This window comes from Zingiber officinale, chromosome 11A (genome assembly GCF_018446385.1).
Source record: "Zingiber officinale cultivar Zhangliang chromosome 11A, Zo_v1.1, whole genome shotgun sequence".
Lineage (NCBI taxonomy): Eukaryota > Viridiplantae > Streptophyta > Magnoliopsida > Zingiberales > Zingiberaceae > Zingiber > Zingiber officinale.
In genome coordinates this window covers 2,939,218-2,953,778 of record NC_056006.1, presented here as the reverse complement: position 1 = coordinate 2,953,778, position 14,561 = coordinate 2,939,218, and the positions used below count along the sequence as shown (strand labels likewise).

Genomic DNA, 14,561 nt, shown 5'->3' with positions numbered 1-14,561 from the left:
ATATTCTTTGCTTTTTCCTTTTCTTCTAGAGATCATTTGAAGATGGAGGGCGATCTCCTTTCCATGGCTTCCACTCAGCGCTTGAAGTTATTCCAGGGAAGCCAGGCTTTTCCCTCCAACCTCCACCTCCATCTTCTGTCAAAACTAGGCATTCTGCGAAATTTAGGAGATAAAGAAAGTTGGTAAGCGTCTTGGTGGAAGGGTAACTATCCTACAGCCAGGTCCAATGGCGACTCTTCGAGGAGGAATTCGACGACCACTGAGGAACAGAAGCAGACGAGAAGGACAAACACGTTCTACGGACCTTTGGAATCGCATTGGCATTTTCCGGAGCCCGTGAAGAAGAAGCCCCCTTTGACTTCAAAAATTGACCTTCAGGTCCTTGTAGAAATCGCTCACTAAGGTCAGCAAAAGCAATGCATTTCCAACAATGTTCCAAGGCGTCCATGATCCGAATGAGGAGAAAGTGGTGAAGTCGTTGAGGGACACACTGCTATCGAAGGGTCAGCTACCTGAGAAGTATGATGACTACCATACGCTTCTCCGGTATGGCTAGAATACATTTGTTAAGTAGCTGGAAGAAATTTCTCTTTTTGAATCCTTCTTATTATTATATTGATCATACATGTCCTAGTTCTATATCGTGTGAAAGAATTTTACTATTGATGCTATAGCTTTCTATTCTTCTCTGCAGATTTTTGTGATTGCGGAACTTCAACATGTCTAAGGCAGAGATCATGTTTGTTAATATGCTCAAGTGGAGAGATAGTTCTGGTGTTTATCTTATTGCAAAAGTAATATATTCCTGACATGTTTTTCTCCCTATGGGTTACTATGTGGGCATTTCAATTCAACACCTCACGACTTTTACTGACTTTGACACAAATATGATGAAACAAATAACAATTTTCATCCAATTTCTACAATAATATTTCTGCCGAGATCTTTTTCCTTGCAAACATTAAATCAAATGACAGATTAAAAAAATGTCTTTTAAATGCTGGTTTTTTCTAAATAATGCTTTCATTTTTTTCAAACATAACCATGATGATCCATGTGAATATACATTCCTTTGCAGGTTTTGGATTCTTTATAGGGCCAAGCAAGATGGACCAGTAGTCTTGGTAAATTACCTTACTATGAATATCATCCTATACCTTGGTCATCTCAATATAACTGTTGTACAAACACCTATTCAGGGTTGGCGTCATCCTTAGGAAGGGCATGGAGATCACTCACATGATCATGTGCCTGAAGACAAAGTATTATAGTACAAGCATGCCTTAATTCATCTACAATTTCCCTTTTGTTTGTGTATGTATTATATTCCTTTTTGTACTTTCTATGACATGGTCGCCAATGCTCATACCCCTGGAGCATCTTGGTATATGTTGCAGTTAGTGAGAAATTCAAATGCCAATGCCCCTACAGAAGAAAGTTTGGTTAATAATCTACATGCCATGCATATAATTATTGGTGCCTCGTTATGCAAATTACTGCTGCAATTGAGAAAAATGTCACCATTTGTCCGTTAACGTTTAATAAATTGCCCTAAGTTGTTTTGTTTTTTTGGCTTCCACCCAGTGATGGCAAAGTAAATCCATTGGAGCTATAATAAACTAGCAGTTCAGAATAAGTAAGAGATGGAAGGTTAGATGCAAAGAATGCTCTTTAGGAAGAATCATCAGATGCATATTCCTGTTGTCAGAACTGGAGAAAGCATAAATTTGTTAGAAAAACAATCTGTAGCATGACTTCGTTTTTTAAATGGTTGACCTTTGCTTGCTGCAAAAGTTTTGAGTTTGTTTGCGATGAGACTACATGGAATAGTATCATCCTCAAAGGTACACGCACTTGCTGTATAAGGTTTATACACGTACTTGCTGTAAAATTTTAGTATGAAAATAAGCTTGTTATAATTTTTCATACGGATTGAACTTCCTTAATTAATATTACTTTGAAAAAGACATATTTACATTCTCTGCATAAATGCAGCAGATTCATGTCTACAAAAATGATTTGCTCCTATTTATAGAAAATAGGATCATGTTAGTTGCAACTTGCAAGAATTGATTTTACTTTCATTGGATTATAATTTCTTTAGTGGGATTGGTCATATGTGATACACGTTCATGTTTGCAAATTTCATACTTCTCCTTAATGTATTTATTAGACTGCTACTCTAGATGCTTCCAAAGCTTATTTCTGCCATGAAGGGAAGTTGCGCACAACATGGTTCACCATCGAACTTCAAGTTACATGTGAAATGGGCTCCTGATGTCTATGATCCACCATGCACCTTACTATTACACACTGAAGAAAAATCACCATCAACTTCCCAAAGGAAGGAAAAATTATTACAACAAGCACAGGACCAAGTCAGCTCGAGGAAGTAACAATGATAGAAGAATTGCAAATAGGAGTCTGACCAGCTATAAGACTGAGTCCTTCAACGCAAGGTTTACAACATGAACAAGACCAAGTCAGCTCGAGGAAGTAACCGTTGTCTTTTCATACTATTGGGATAAATTTTTTTTGAACATGAGATATATTTCTTCTTTTGTGATTGTAATTCTTGTATAATTAACATTTTGAATGATATTGATGTGGGAATATTCTTTCTTGATTATGATTCTTTATTATATATTTAAAAATATGATATATTGGTATTAAAAGATAATAATTTAAAATACAACGGTTTAAAATCATTATTGGTGTCTATTACCCTCAAAGACAACGGTTAAAAACCATTGTCGTAGCCCCAAAAGCAATTGTAACTTGCAGAAAAATGCTCTAATTAACAACGGTTTTAAACCGTTGTCTTTTCATTCAAAGACAACGGTTTAAAATCGTTGCAAAACTGTTGTCTTTTCATTCAAAGACAACGGTTTAAAACCGTTGTCGTAGCCCGCCACTTTTAACAACACTGCCAATTACAACAGTTTTAAAGGCCTACGACAACGGTTTTTAACCGTTGTCTTTTAATGTTTTTGTTGTAGTGCATCGGCTTCTGGAGAAGTGATGAAGAAAAGCCTTGTAGAAATCCTTAAAACAACCAATGGATTTAGTCGACAATCGTCTAACCACCTCTATGCCAAGCTAGAGAGTGTAGTGGGAAACACTCGGCATTTCACGCCATATGTATATTGGCAAAGGAGGACGACATTATCAAACTTGAGGACGTGATCTTCTAGGTTAGTTGACCCTGCATATTCCCCGATCGTTAGGGAATGATAATACTTTGGTAGTTTGTCCCCTTGTCTCTCTTGGAAAAATGACATACTAACTCATTCAGGAGAGCCACTAACCATAGAGGTTTTTTCTTTGAAAAAACGGCATACTCTGGCCTAATTCTTACATGAAACATTATTAAACATTCATAAGCCTTTCTAATATATCCTTAATCATTTCTAACATATATCATAGATTGAGATGTAATAAACGTTACATATATAAAACACATAGTCGTGGACACTAACTATAAAATGAAACAGTCTTTAATTATCCATTGCCTTAATCTAGAAATTAAAGAGAGTGTATATATAATTTTCTTAATTACTTTTATCAGGTACCGTTCGTTAGCCTAAACAACATGCATGGTAGCAAGTATTTAATTAAAACTTGCAGGTTAATTTATATAGTTTTTGTTTATTAAATTTATAATGTAATTAAACTTACATATTTAGCTTGATTAAGCAAAATATTTTAGAAAGAATTTTTTTTTTTTTTTTTTGAAAATTGACCAATTTAATACTGCCCATTGAAAAAATTCACACAGATCAGAGGATCGGAGGTGTTTTCATTTTACTAATATAAGAATCGAAAGGTACATGCAACAAGAAGCTAAGAAGCATGTTAATTATTCGGATACACACCACACTATCATCTCCTTCCAAACACAACACACATAATTAATTAATTAACAGTACTCCTCGAGTGCTTTATGATTATTATCATTCTTATTATTTTATTTTCTTAGGAATATAGTAGTGCTTGTAATCAGCCAGCCAGCCAGCCACAAGGTGGTAGCTTCATTATTCAGCAGGAGCTTCATCATCGGCTTCATCAACATCATCCACATACTTGGAATCAAGCGACTGCGAGACAACGCTAACATCACTGGCCATCGCCATAAAATTGGATCCCAAACCTTCCAGGGACAAGATTCCAACAAATTCCGGTGAACTGCCTGCGCCAATCGACGCACTGGCGAAGCCTCCGAGCGCGGTGGTAGAGTAATTATTCGTTTGACTATCCATCTTACTATCAATGGCGTTCCAGTTCGCCGAACCAAATCCACCGGACGTACGGATTTCAGCGTACACCTGCATTAACGAACATTAAGAATGAATATTAATCTTAATTAGTTGAAAATTTATCGCTTATATATATATATATATATACTCACGCGATTCTGATAATTCATGCGGGATGTGTTCCAAGCCAGCATCCAATCACGGCCGGCTCCGTCGTTGTTCACCCCTCTGTACACAATAGCTTCTTTGGAAGGACCCATGAGCCTACCGCGGACGTGAAGAAATCCAGCCCATTGCCCATTTTGAATGACTTGAGGGTAAGGGGATCGCCAGACAGCACCTTCCCAAGTGTGATTGAGAACGAATGATAGGTTACCTCCGGTGGCATTGTAAATCATGCCAAGCGTCGAGGTTCCCGTACCGTAAGCCTCCTTCAGGTTGTGCACAAAGCGACTCACGTTCGTCGCTTTCTCCTCTGCGTTCATATACTGCAAAGCCACTTCTGCTCTGTGTCGGGCGGTGATTTCAGTGATATTCGGAAAAATTAGTCTCACCGTGTCGTCCGTCACTGGATTCCCAAACACGTTGGTCGCCATGCTTAATTCTATATCTCAACAATAAGATAGAGAAAATGTTTTTTTTTTCTGTTATAGGTTGTATGCAACATCGATCGATCGTGTATTTATAGAGGAATCAGATCATAACTTAGCTAAACTCCTTGGATGCTCAATTAATTAGGATATATTTGATAATGGGTAATATAATCAAATATAATATAATTAAACGCGGCAACTTCAAAAACAATTGAAATGGAAGGACCATTTACTGATAAATAATTAACATGGGAAAAACGTGAGATCACTTACTGATAAAGAATTGAAAAAGGAAACAACTTCTACCAATAATGTAGACCAAAGACCGCCGACAATTAACAAGATAAGACTTATAAAATCCCATATTGATATATATATAAAAAAAAAGTATATTGAATCCAAAACTTAGCCATAGAAGTAAAAGCTGGCTAATTTTCTTAAATATTATTCTTTCTTGGATATAAAATAAAGTACAATGTTTTCATCATTAATTATAGAGGAACCGTAGGCTACTAGCTAGCTGATAGCGAAACAAACTTAATTAATCTTATGCTCCAATAATTATGATACGTGACAAATTAAGAAACTGCCAAGGATCGAACCACCGGCTGATAAATAAATGAAATGGAGGACAAATAATTGAACGGGAAAATAATAATGGAAAGAAACAAAATAAACGTGCAATGTCGTGAATAAAAAATAATAATAACAAGGCGGGGTAACGTTAAGTCTTAGATGATCAATTTGGTTCCACGGAGGTTTTTCACTGACTAACAGAGTAAATCGGGAAGCACATACGGCTGGCCGTCCAGAAACCCAATGATATGAGATGTTACGAAAGAATCCAGATATGACGTGGCAGTCAAAATTTAGGTGAGATAACGGTTTAAGTTAAGGGGAGGTGGCAGTCAAAGGGTCACTCTCAATAGGGCTTGGCTCCTCGCCCAAAATTATGACTCCCGATCGGAGGACGACTGGCCCAGAGCCAGCCAGGCATGGGGGACCCAGTGTCTTACTTCGCTGCCGACACTCAATGTATATTCGACAATCCACCCTCTGCTCAGATTCAATCCGCTCGAGTTGAAGAAAGGACCGACCTGTCATAAGATTGGTCGGGCCAAGGATATATTCGTCTAAACCTCAGGAAATCGGTTTTCCACTTTCATAGTACAGCTCCATATACAATCGGTCTGACGTATGGGTTTTCATTGTCCATTCGTTCTCCTACCCTCATATATATGGCGGCTAGGTATAAAGCTGACCAAGGTTACAGGGCTCAGCCTCCTTACCTCTGCAAGGTACACATATACAAGGAAGCTCTCAGAAGAGGTCCGATCGAATTGCTAGAGCTCAAGATATCACTTCAAGGACAAGCTTCTGAATACAAGGATGACAAGTTGAAAGCATCGGTCAGACCTCTCGGGGCTCAGTTCCCCATTCTTCATAAGCGAGCATCCCCGCTCAAGGTTTGTCGATCATAAAACCTCTCGGATCTAGGGGGCTCGGTTCCCTATTTATATAATCATATCTATATCATTCGACATATACCCGAGCGGCCTTAAGGTCGAACGCCTTACTATACTCAATATTCTGCTTATGCAAGATGTGATCTATCGGCTAAGTGCCCAGTCAGGATATACTCAAGAGACAACACTGTGAGAGAATCACAACAACTTGTCAGAGGATAGCAACAGTTTGTCAGAGAATATTCTTAGGCTCTTGTGAAGGCATTCAATGTTATCTTCCTCGAAAGTAACTCTATATTTTTCCTTAACCGACACATTCTGATAGCATATTCCTTTAACCGTCTCATTAATGACATTAGTTATGAAAAATGATGCACACGAGTAACGAAAGAGCACAGTGGAGAGCTGTTATGTAAATATGATGTAGGAGGGGATTCAAATTTGATTTTTTTAAAAGTAGCTATCCCTTAATTAAGTTTAGTTTTTTTAATTATATTTAATTTTATCCTAAATCTTAACAAACCAAGTCTTGTTAGTTAATTTATTCTAAATTTTAGAGAATAAGTCATGTTAGTTAATTTATCTAAAATCTTAGGGAATAAGTCTAGTTGGTTATTTTTTTTCCTTTTAGATTTTGTTGAGGATTTTGAGAGCTATATAAACCTATGCTTAGATGATGTTTAGGATAAGTTATTTTGATATTGATTTTAGGATAAGTTATTTTGATATTGAATCAATTAATTTCAGTTAAGTCAGGTTATGACTATATCTCTTTTTCTTTGCACTCTTGATTTCATAATAGGTTTAAGCCTAATTTTGGTTATTCTTTTTTTTTTTTTTTGCGTGTTACTTCTCTCTTGGTTTCTTGTTAATCCCTTTGTAACTTCACACTCTAGAATAATATGCATATTCTGTTCAGCGTTAGTTGGTATTAGATCTCATTAAGACCCAACCGACCAGCATACCGTCTTAGCCCTAAGGATGTTGAAGAACTACAATGACAAGTTATGGAGCTATTGAGACGAGGCTATATTCTATTGGTGCAAGGAGCACCAGACGATTGAACCTGTATTTTGATAATGTCAAAAGGTCCAAAGTTAAATTGTTTTGTTATCTAACAAGGTTAATTCAGCTTGCAGGAAAAATCCTAATTGTTCTTAGGCAAAATTCTTAGTGGATCATTGGCAAGTGGAAAACCCTTGGGGGTGTAACTCTAGGTCCTAGGGGTGGTAAACCTATGTGATGAAAAGTTCCAGCTGTGATTAGGCAGGTGGAAAATCCTAGGGGGTGGTAACCCTAGGCGGAAAGTCTTGGCGGGTCGAGCACTTTAGGCAAAACCCTAGAGTCTGGGACTCTAGGTGAAAGTCCTGGTGGTCGTGGACCAGGTGGAAGACTGAACGGGTCATGGAGCGGGAGTTCAACAGAAAGTCCTGAAGCATAAGACGCTAAGCAAAAGTTCAGTCGGTCTGGAGGACCAGTCTAGCAACAGGTAACTTCTCCTGAGATGAGTAGGTGAGGACGCGTTCCCCTAGAGGGAATAGTAGGACTCGGTTCGACCTACAGTTTTCAGAGGAAATCTGAAGTCATAACCAGACAATCCGAAGGCTGTCAAAATTATTTATTTACATATTATCTGCTATGCGCTAACTTTGTTTTGCAGGAGACTAACACTTTGTGCAGGGTTAGATTCGATAGGGATTGGTCGACCCAACGTTCGGTTTAGTCGACTTAATCTCCAAGTAGCAAGATCAGAGTTCCAACGAATGGCTCGGGTTCGACCAGGGGATCGGTCGACTCGATCTCGAGATCGGTCAACTGAACCGAGGATAAGCGGTGATGTGGTCGAGCCCAGTTGATTAGACCAGATGAGCTAGGGATCGGTCGACTAAACGACGGAATTGGTCGACCGAATGAAGAAACTCTATCAGAGCAGCAAAATCGGGAGGCAGATCGATTCAGGGGGGATCGATCGACCGATCAGGAGGATCGGTCGACCGATCGACGGCGGGTCAAACCTGATCCCGAGATCAAGGGATCTAGATCAGGTCAAGCTTGGCTATAAAAAGGAGCCTCGATCATCACTTCAAAACAACAATTCTTGAAGAATAACTTGAGCTCTTGCGCGCACTCCAGAAATGCCTAAACGCTGCTCTGACAACGATCAAGCTAGAAGTTCTATTTCTCCAAGTTGTCAGTAACAAGTTTAATTTTGAGCAATATTTGTAAGCTTCATATTTGTACTTGTACTCAATTTCTTAATCTATAGTGGTTGTCCAACGAAAGCGATCAACGATCGCATACCTTGGAGTAGGAGTCGCCACAGGCTCTGAACCAAGTAAAAGAAAGCGTGTTAGCGTTGCTTGTCTTTTCATTCTTTATTCCACTGCATATTCTGTGTGTTTTTCGAAACGAGTAAAAAAGCAACGCGTGCTATTCACCCCCCCCTCCCTCTAGCACATCTTCGATCCTACAATTGGTATCAGAGTCAGGCCGCTTTGAATTGGTGAAACCACCAATCGAGCAAAGGGGGTCTTTTTTTATATATCGTCTTCGATCTTACGCTTTTCATTTTTTCCCTCCAAAACTGTTTTTGAAAAATTTATTTTCATCTCTTCACCATTTATTAGTATTGACAAAATATCACATTTAACAAAATTTGAAATAATATTTTTTATTTTATTAATATTTTATTTTTTAAAAATTGGTGAAATAATATTTTTATTTTTTCTCCCGCACTATTAATCCAAGACCAAGTCTTAGAACATTGGTTTTTTTTTTGTGTGCGAGATTCCTATTTGAATGGCCCACCAAGAAGGCTACAACACAGCTCATCCGCCTCTTTTCTCTGGCCAAGACTTCGGCTACTGGAAGGACAGAATGAAGTATTATCAGAAGACAAAGGTAAAGATGTGAATCATCATTCAAACGGGATTCTCCCTACCAGTTGACAACACCGGAGCACTTGTCCCCTGCGACAAATGGAATGCACCAACTCGCAAGAAAATTGAAGTCGATGCAAAAGCAACACAAACTCTTTAATGCAGCCTAACCAAAGAACAGCTGAACTAGGTTGGTCCCTTCAACAGTGCAAAGGAGTTGTGGGAAAAATTGATCGAGCTGCACGAGGGCACTTCCGACATGAAGGTAAGTAAATGAGACTTAATATTAAATAGATTATATAATATAAAAATGTAAGATGAAGTATCAATAAGTCAACTACATGCCTGGATTCAAAATCTACTGAACGGCCTCCACACGATTGAACAAAAATTAGAGAATCGCGATGTCATCAGGTACGCGCTGAATATTTTTTCAAGGAATACCTTGTAGGCATCAATGATAGATGCTTACAAAGTATCTAAGGATCTTTCAATTATTAGATTAGATGAATTATTTTCTGATTTTGAGTTACACGAACAGATTAATGTACGCTCAGCCGAGAAAAGCATTGCTTTGATTCCAGGAACAAGCAGAACACGGGAACCAAAAATCAAGCGCCGAACCTAACCCAAGTATGAAGATGAATCAGACTCAGAAGACGATGAAATTACTGCCGAGCTCATAAAATTAGTACGAAAAATGTGCAAAAAAAAGAAGGTGACTCAATCGAACATGAAGGCCAAATCTGGAGTTACCTGCTACGGCTGCAATCAAAAGGGACACTACAAGCCGAAGTGTCCAAACCAGAAGCAACGAAGAAGGAAGGCCTTGAAAGCAACGCGATCCGAGTCCTCTAAAGATTCCGACGAAGAACACGAGAAAGCAAGCTTTCTTGCTCTACCAGTATAAGCATACATTGCCGAAACAGAATCCAAATCAGAAATCGGAGCCAAATCGGAAACACAGTCCGAAAGAAGCCACAGATCCGTATCCATTTCTGAAGGGCCAAACAATATTGTAAGTTCTCTAATTTATGGTACTAAAATTGATGAATTACAAAATTTAGTTTCATATTAGTTAAGAAAGTTGGCAAAATCCAACCTCCGAGTCAAGTCACTCCAAAAGGAGGTAACAATTCTTAAGGAGGAGACTAACCTAAGTCCTTTGACTGAGCCATTTCAAAATGGAAGTTCAACCCATGTCTAACAACTTGAGGAAGAAAATTTCAATTTGAAAACTCAAGTTAAAGGACTTAAGGACACGTTGGAATGATTCACTTTGGATTCTAAGAACCTTAACCTAATTCTTGGAAAACAAAGGGTCGTATACAATCTAACTGGACTTGGATATAAGACTAAACATAAATTCAGATCTTATTTGTCTCTGGTAAAACACTCAAATAGAACTTAGTCCAAGCATGGGTCCTCAAGTATAACCTGACTAATCAAGTTGGACTTGATCAATATTGGATCCCCAAGGATCAAATTCATTACCTTGATTGACCTTATCGAGGCTATGATCCAGGGGGAATAATAAAAAGACCATTTTTTATCATAAAATAGAATTATCTGATATTTGATTTACTACTTTTTATTCATGCTTAGAGTAGGGTAGATAAGGACTTAGGCTTGATCTACACTTGACTAATTACACCTAGAATTTTCAGGAAGAAAATTAAAAATTCAATTTCTTTAAAAGGCTTTGTCTAGAAGTGGTTGATGATCCAATACCCAAGAAGGCCTAGTGCCTCGCCACAGCTAAAAGCCAATTATTGAAATAAATATTTAATAGGCTAACTGTTAAACCTTAGTCTAATTCAAATGTTGATCAATCCTTAAATTTGAATTTAAATTGAAGATTAAATTAACCATCTCACAAAACTATTAAGGTTCCCTGATTAAAAATCTAGCAAAAGGTGAGATGGACCTATGTTTTCAAAAAAAAAAGTAGTTAACCAAACCAAAATTAATTAAACATAATTCAATTAAGTTAACTCAATTAAATTTTAAGTAATTTTAAAATCTTAATTATTTAATTAATTTTAAACTAAAATCATAATTCAAAATCATAATTAATTTCAAAATCTTAATTAATTTAATTTCAAAATCATAATTCAAAATCTTAATTAATTTCAAAATCATAATTCAAAATCTTAATTAATTTCAAAATCTTAATTATTTTTAGAATCTAATTAATTTTCAAATTATAATTAACCTTCAAAATTTTAATTATTTCCAAATGCTAATTAATCTTTAAATTTTAATTTCAAACTTATATTTTAAAATTTGAAATTTGAACTTATTCAAAATTCAAACTTATATTCCAAAATTTGAAATTCAAACTCATTCAAATTTATATTTTAAAATCTCAAATTTAGTATTTTTGAAATCCAAATTTTTGAAATATACTTCAAAATTTTTCAAAGTTAAAGATAAAATCAATTTAACTTAACTTCGTCTCACACACACTCATAAGCTGAACATGCTTGATAACATAGAATGAGTGAGATGGAAAATTAGGATAATAGATAATAACTTTTATGTTTATCTCTCATGCTTGGACTCTAGGACCCTCAACATTTTTGGCATTAATTAAGGGGGAGTGAAAGGAAGGTTAAGTCATTAATTTTTATTTTTGTTTTTCAAAATTTCAAAGTTTTTTTTGAAAAAGGAAGTTAAGTTTTTAACTATTTTTGAAAATAAACCTTATTTGAAAAAACAAGTTCAAATACTTTTAAAAAAGTTTTAAGTTTGTGAAAAAAAATACTTAACTATGCTTTTTATCTAAAAACCTTTTTAAAGGCTAAGTGTTATCATTTTTTTTAAGCTAAGTATTTTCCAAGATAAGTACTTAACTATGCTTTTATGAAAATATCATTTAAGCTAAGTACTTAACTACGCTTTTTATCAAAATCTTTTTTAGAAGCTAAGTACTTAACTAAGTTTTAATAAAGCTAAGTATTTGATAAAGTTTCTTTTTAAAGGAATCATCTTCTTAGCTAAGTATTTTTACATGGAATTCCTTTTAAAGCTAAGTTTTTATCAATTTTTTTTTCAAACCTAAGTGTTTATCAAAATCCTTTTAAAAGCTAAGTTTTGCTAACTTTTTTTAAAAGCTAAGTCACTTTCAAAGCTTAAATCTAGCTAAGTTTTTTGGTAAACCCTAAGTCACTTTCAAAGCTTAAAAATTAGCTAAGTTAGTCCTTCTTCTTGATTAAAGTCTACTTTCAAAACTTCGAACTTTGCCAATATTTTTTTTCAAGTAAGTGCTACCCTTCAGGGGGAGCTTAAAGTTAAATAGAGTAATAGTTTTACTATTTTTACTTGACAAACAACCTTCTCTCTACTTATTTTCATTTTGATTTATGTTAAAGGTGGAGATAAAAGTCAAAGTTAAGAATTAAAACATAATTTTTATGAAAGGAGGAGCATAAGGGAGTTTTTTTATAACTTATTGCATTTATGCTCATGCTAAAATTCTTTTAATTATTGTTGTATTTTACTTAACTTTGAACCAGGTTACCATAATCAAAAAGGGGGAGATTGTTGATGCAGGGAGTACCAGACGATCGAACCTGTGTTTTGATTATGTCAAAGGGTCCAAAGCTAAGTTGTCTTGTTATCTAACAAGGTTGATTGAGCTTGTAGGAAAAGTCCTAAGTGTTCTTAGGCAAAAGTCCTAGTGGATCCTAGGTAAGTGGAAAACCCCAAGGGGTGGTAACCCTAAGTCTTAGGGGGCGATAACCCTAGGTGATGAAAAGTACTAGCTGCAGTTAGGTAGGTGGAAAACCCTAGGGGGTAGTAACCCTAGGAGGAAAGTCTTGGCAAATCGAGCACTTTGGGTAAAACCCTAGAGTCGAGAACTCTAGGTGAAAGTCTTTGTGGGTGTGGACCAGGTGGAAGACTGAACGAGTTGTGGAGCGGGCGTTCAGCAGAAAGTCCTGAAGCATCGGGCGCTGAGCAAAAGTCCAATGGATCTGGAGGACCGGTCTGGTAACAGGTAACTTCTCTTGAGAGGAGTAGGTGAAGACACGTTCCCCGTAGAGGGAATAGTAGGCGTCGGTTCGACCTAGGGTTTCAGGAGGAAATCCGAAGTCAGAATCGGACAGTCCGAAAGCTGTCAAAGTTATTTATTTACATATTATCTACTATGTGCTAACTCTATTTTGCAGGAGACTAACACATTGTGCAAGGTTAGATTCGACCGGGATCAGTCGACCAAACGTTCGGTTCAGTCGACCGAACCTCCAAGCAGCAAGATCAGAGTTCCAATGAATGGACCAGGTTCGACTAGGGGATCGGTCGATCAAATCTCGAGATTACTCGACTGAACTGAGGATAAGCGGTGACGTGGTCGAGCCGAGTTGATCAGACCAGATGAGTTGGGGATCGTTCAACCGAACGACGAGATCGGTCGATCGAACGAAGAAACTCTATCTAAGCAGAAGAACCGGGAGGCAGAACAATTTATGCAGGATCGGTCAATCGATCGACGGTGGGTCAAACCTGATCCCGAGATTAGGGGATCTGGATTAGGTCAAGCTCGACTATAAAAAGGAGCCTCGACTAGCACTTCAAAACAACAATTCATGAAGAACAACTTGAGCTCTTGCAAGCACTCCGAAAATGTCTAAATGCTACTCCGATGACGATCAAGCTAGAAGTTCTATTTCTCCAAGTCGTCAGTAACAAGTTTAATTTTGAGCAATACTTGTAAGCTTCAAATTTGTACTTGTACTCAATTTTTGAATCTACAGTGATTTCCCAACGAAAGCGATCAACGATCGCGGGCCTTGGAGTAGGTGTTGCCACAGGCTCCGAACCAAGTAAAAGAAAGCGTGTTAGCGTTGCTTGTCTTTTCATTCTTTATTCCGCTGTGTATTCAGTATGTTTTTCTAAACGAGTAAAAAAACAACGCATGCTATTCAACCCCCTTCTAGCACACGTTTGATCCTACATATTCATGAGAGTATGAGCTCTTGTGCAGTCCCTGCCCTACTCGTGTCAAAGAAAGACGGTTCGTGGCACATGCGTATTGATAGCAGAGCCATCAATAAAATCACGGTGAAGTATAAATTTCTGATTCCTTACTTAGATGACATGTTGGATCAACTTTTTGGTTCAAAGATCTTCAAGATCTATCTTAGGAGTGGATACCACCATATTCAAATCAAGCCTGTAAATGAATGGAAGACTGCCTTCAAGACACAACATGGTTGTACGAGTGGATGGTCATGCCTTTTGAATTGTCCAATGCACCCAGTACATTCATGAGATTCATGCATCAGATCTTGAAACCTTTCATGGGAAGATTTATGGTTGTATACTTTGACGACATCCTCATTTATAATCTGACACGGACTTTGC

General features: G+C 37.1%; 1 protein-coding gene across 1 annotated transcript; it reads right to left on the bottom strand.

Moving 5' to 3' along the window:
* Positions 1-3,760: 3,760 nt before the first annotated feature.
* Positions 3,761-4,939, bottom strand: LOC122031735 (23 kDa jasmonate-induced protein-like). The gene is made up of 2 exons (XM_042590834.1): positions 4,409-4,939; positions 3,761-4,325 (listed from the first exon to the last, which is right to left on the bottom strand). The coding sequence occupies exons 1-2, from the start codon at positions 4,850-4,852 to the stop codon at positions 4,035-4,037; spliced, it is 735 nt and encodes a 244-aa protein (XP_042446768.1). The 5' UTR covers positions 4,853-4,939; the 3' UTR covers positions 3,761-4,034.
* Positions 4,940-14,561: the final 9,622 nt, after the last annotated feature.

Bases quoted from the DNA above. Each gene is read 5' to 3' on its own strand.
- LOC122031735 (XM_042590834.1), bottom strand. From the start codon at position 4,852: ATGGCGACCAACGTGTTTGGGAATCCAGTGACGGACGACACGGTGAGA. The intron at 4,326-4,408 runs GTGAGTATATAT...TCGTTAATGCAG, and splicing joins GCATGAATTATCAGAATCGC to GTGTACGCTGAAATCCGTAC.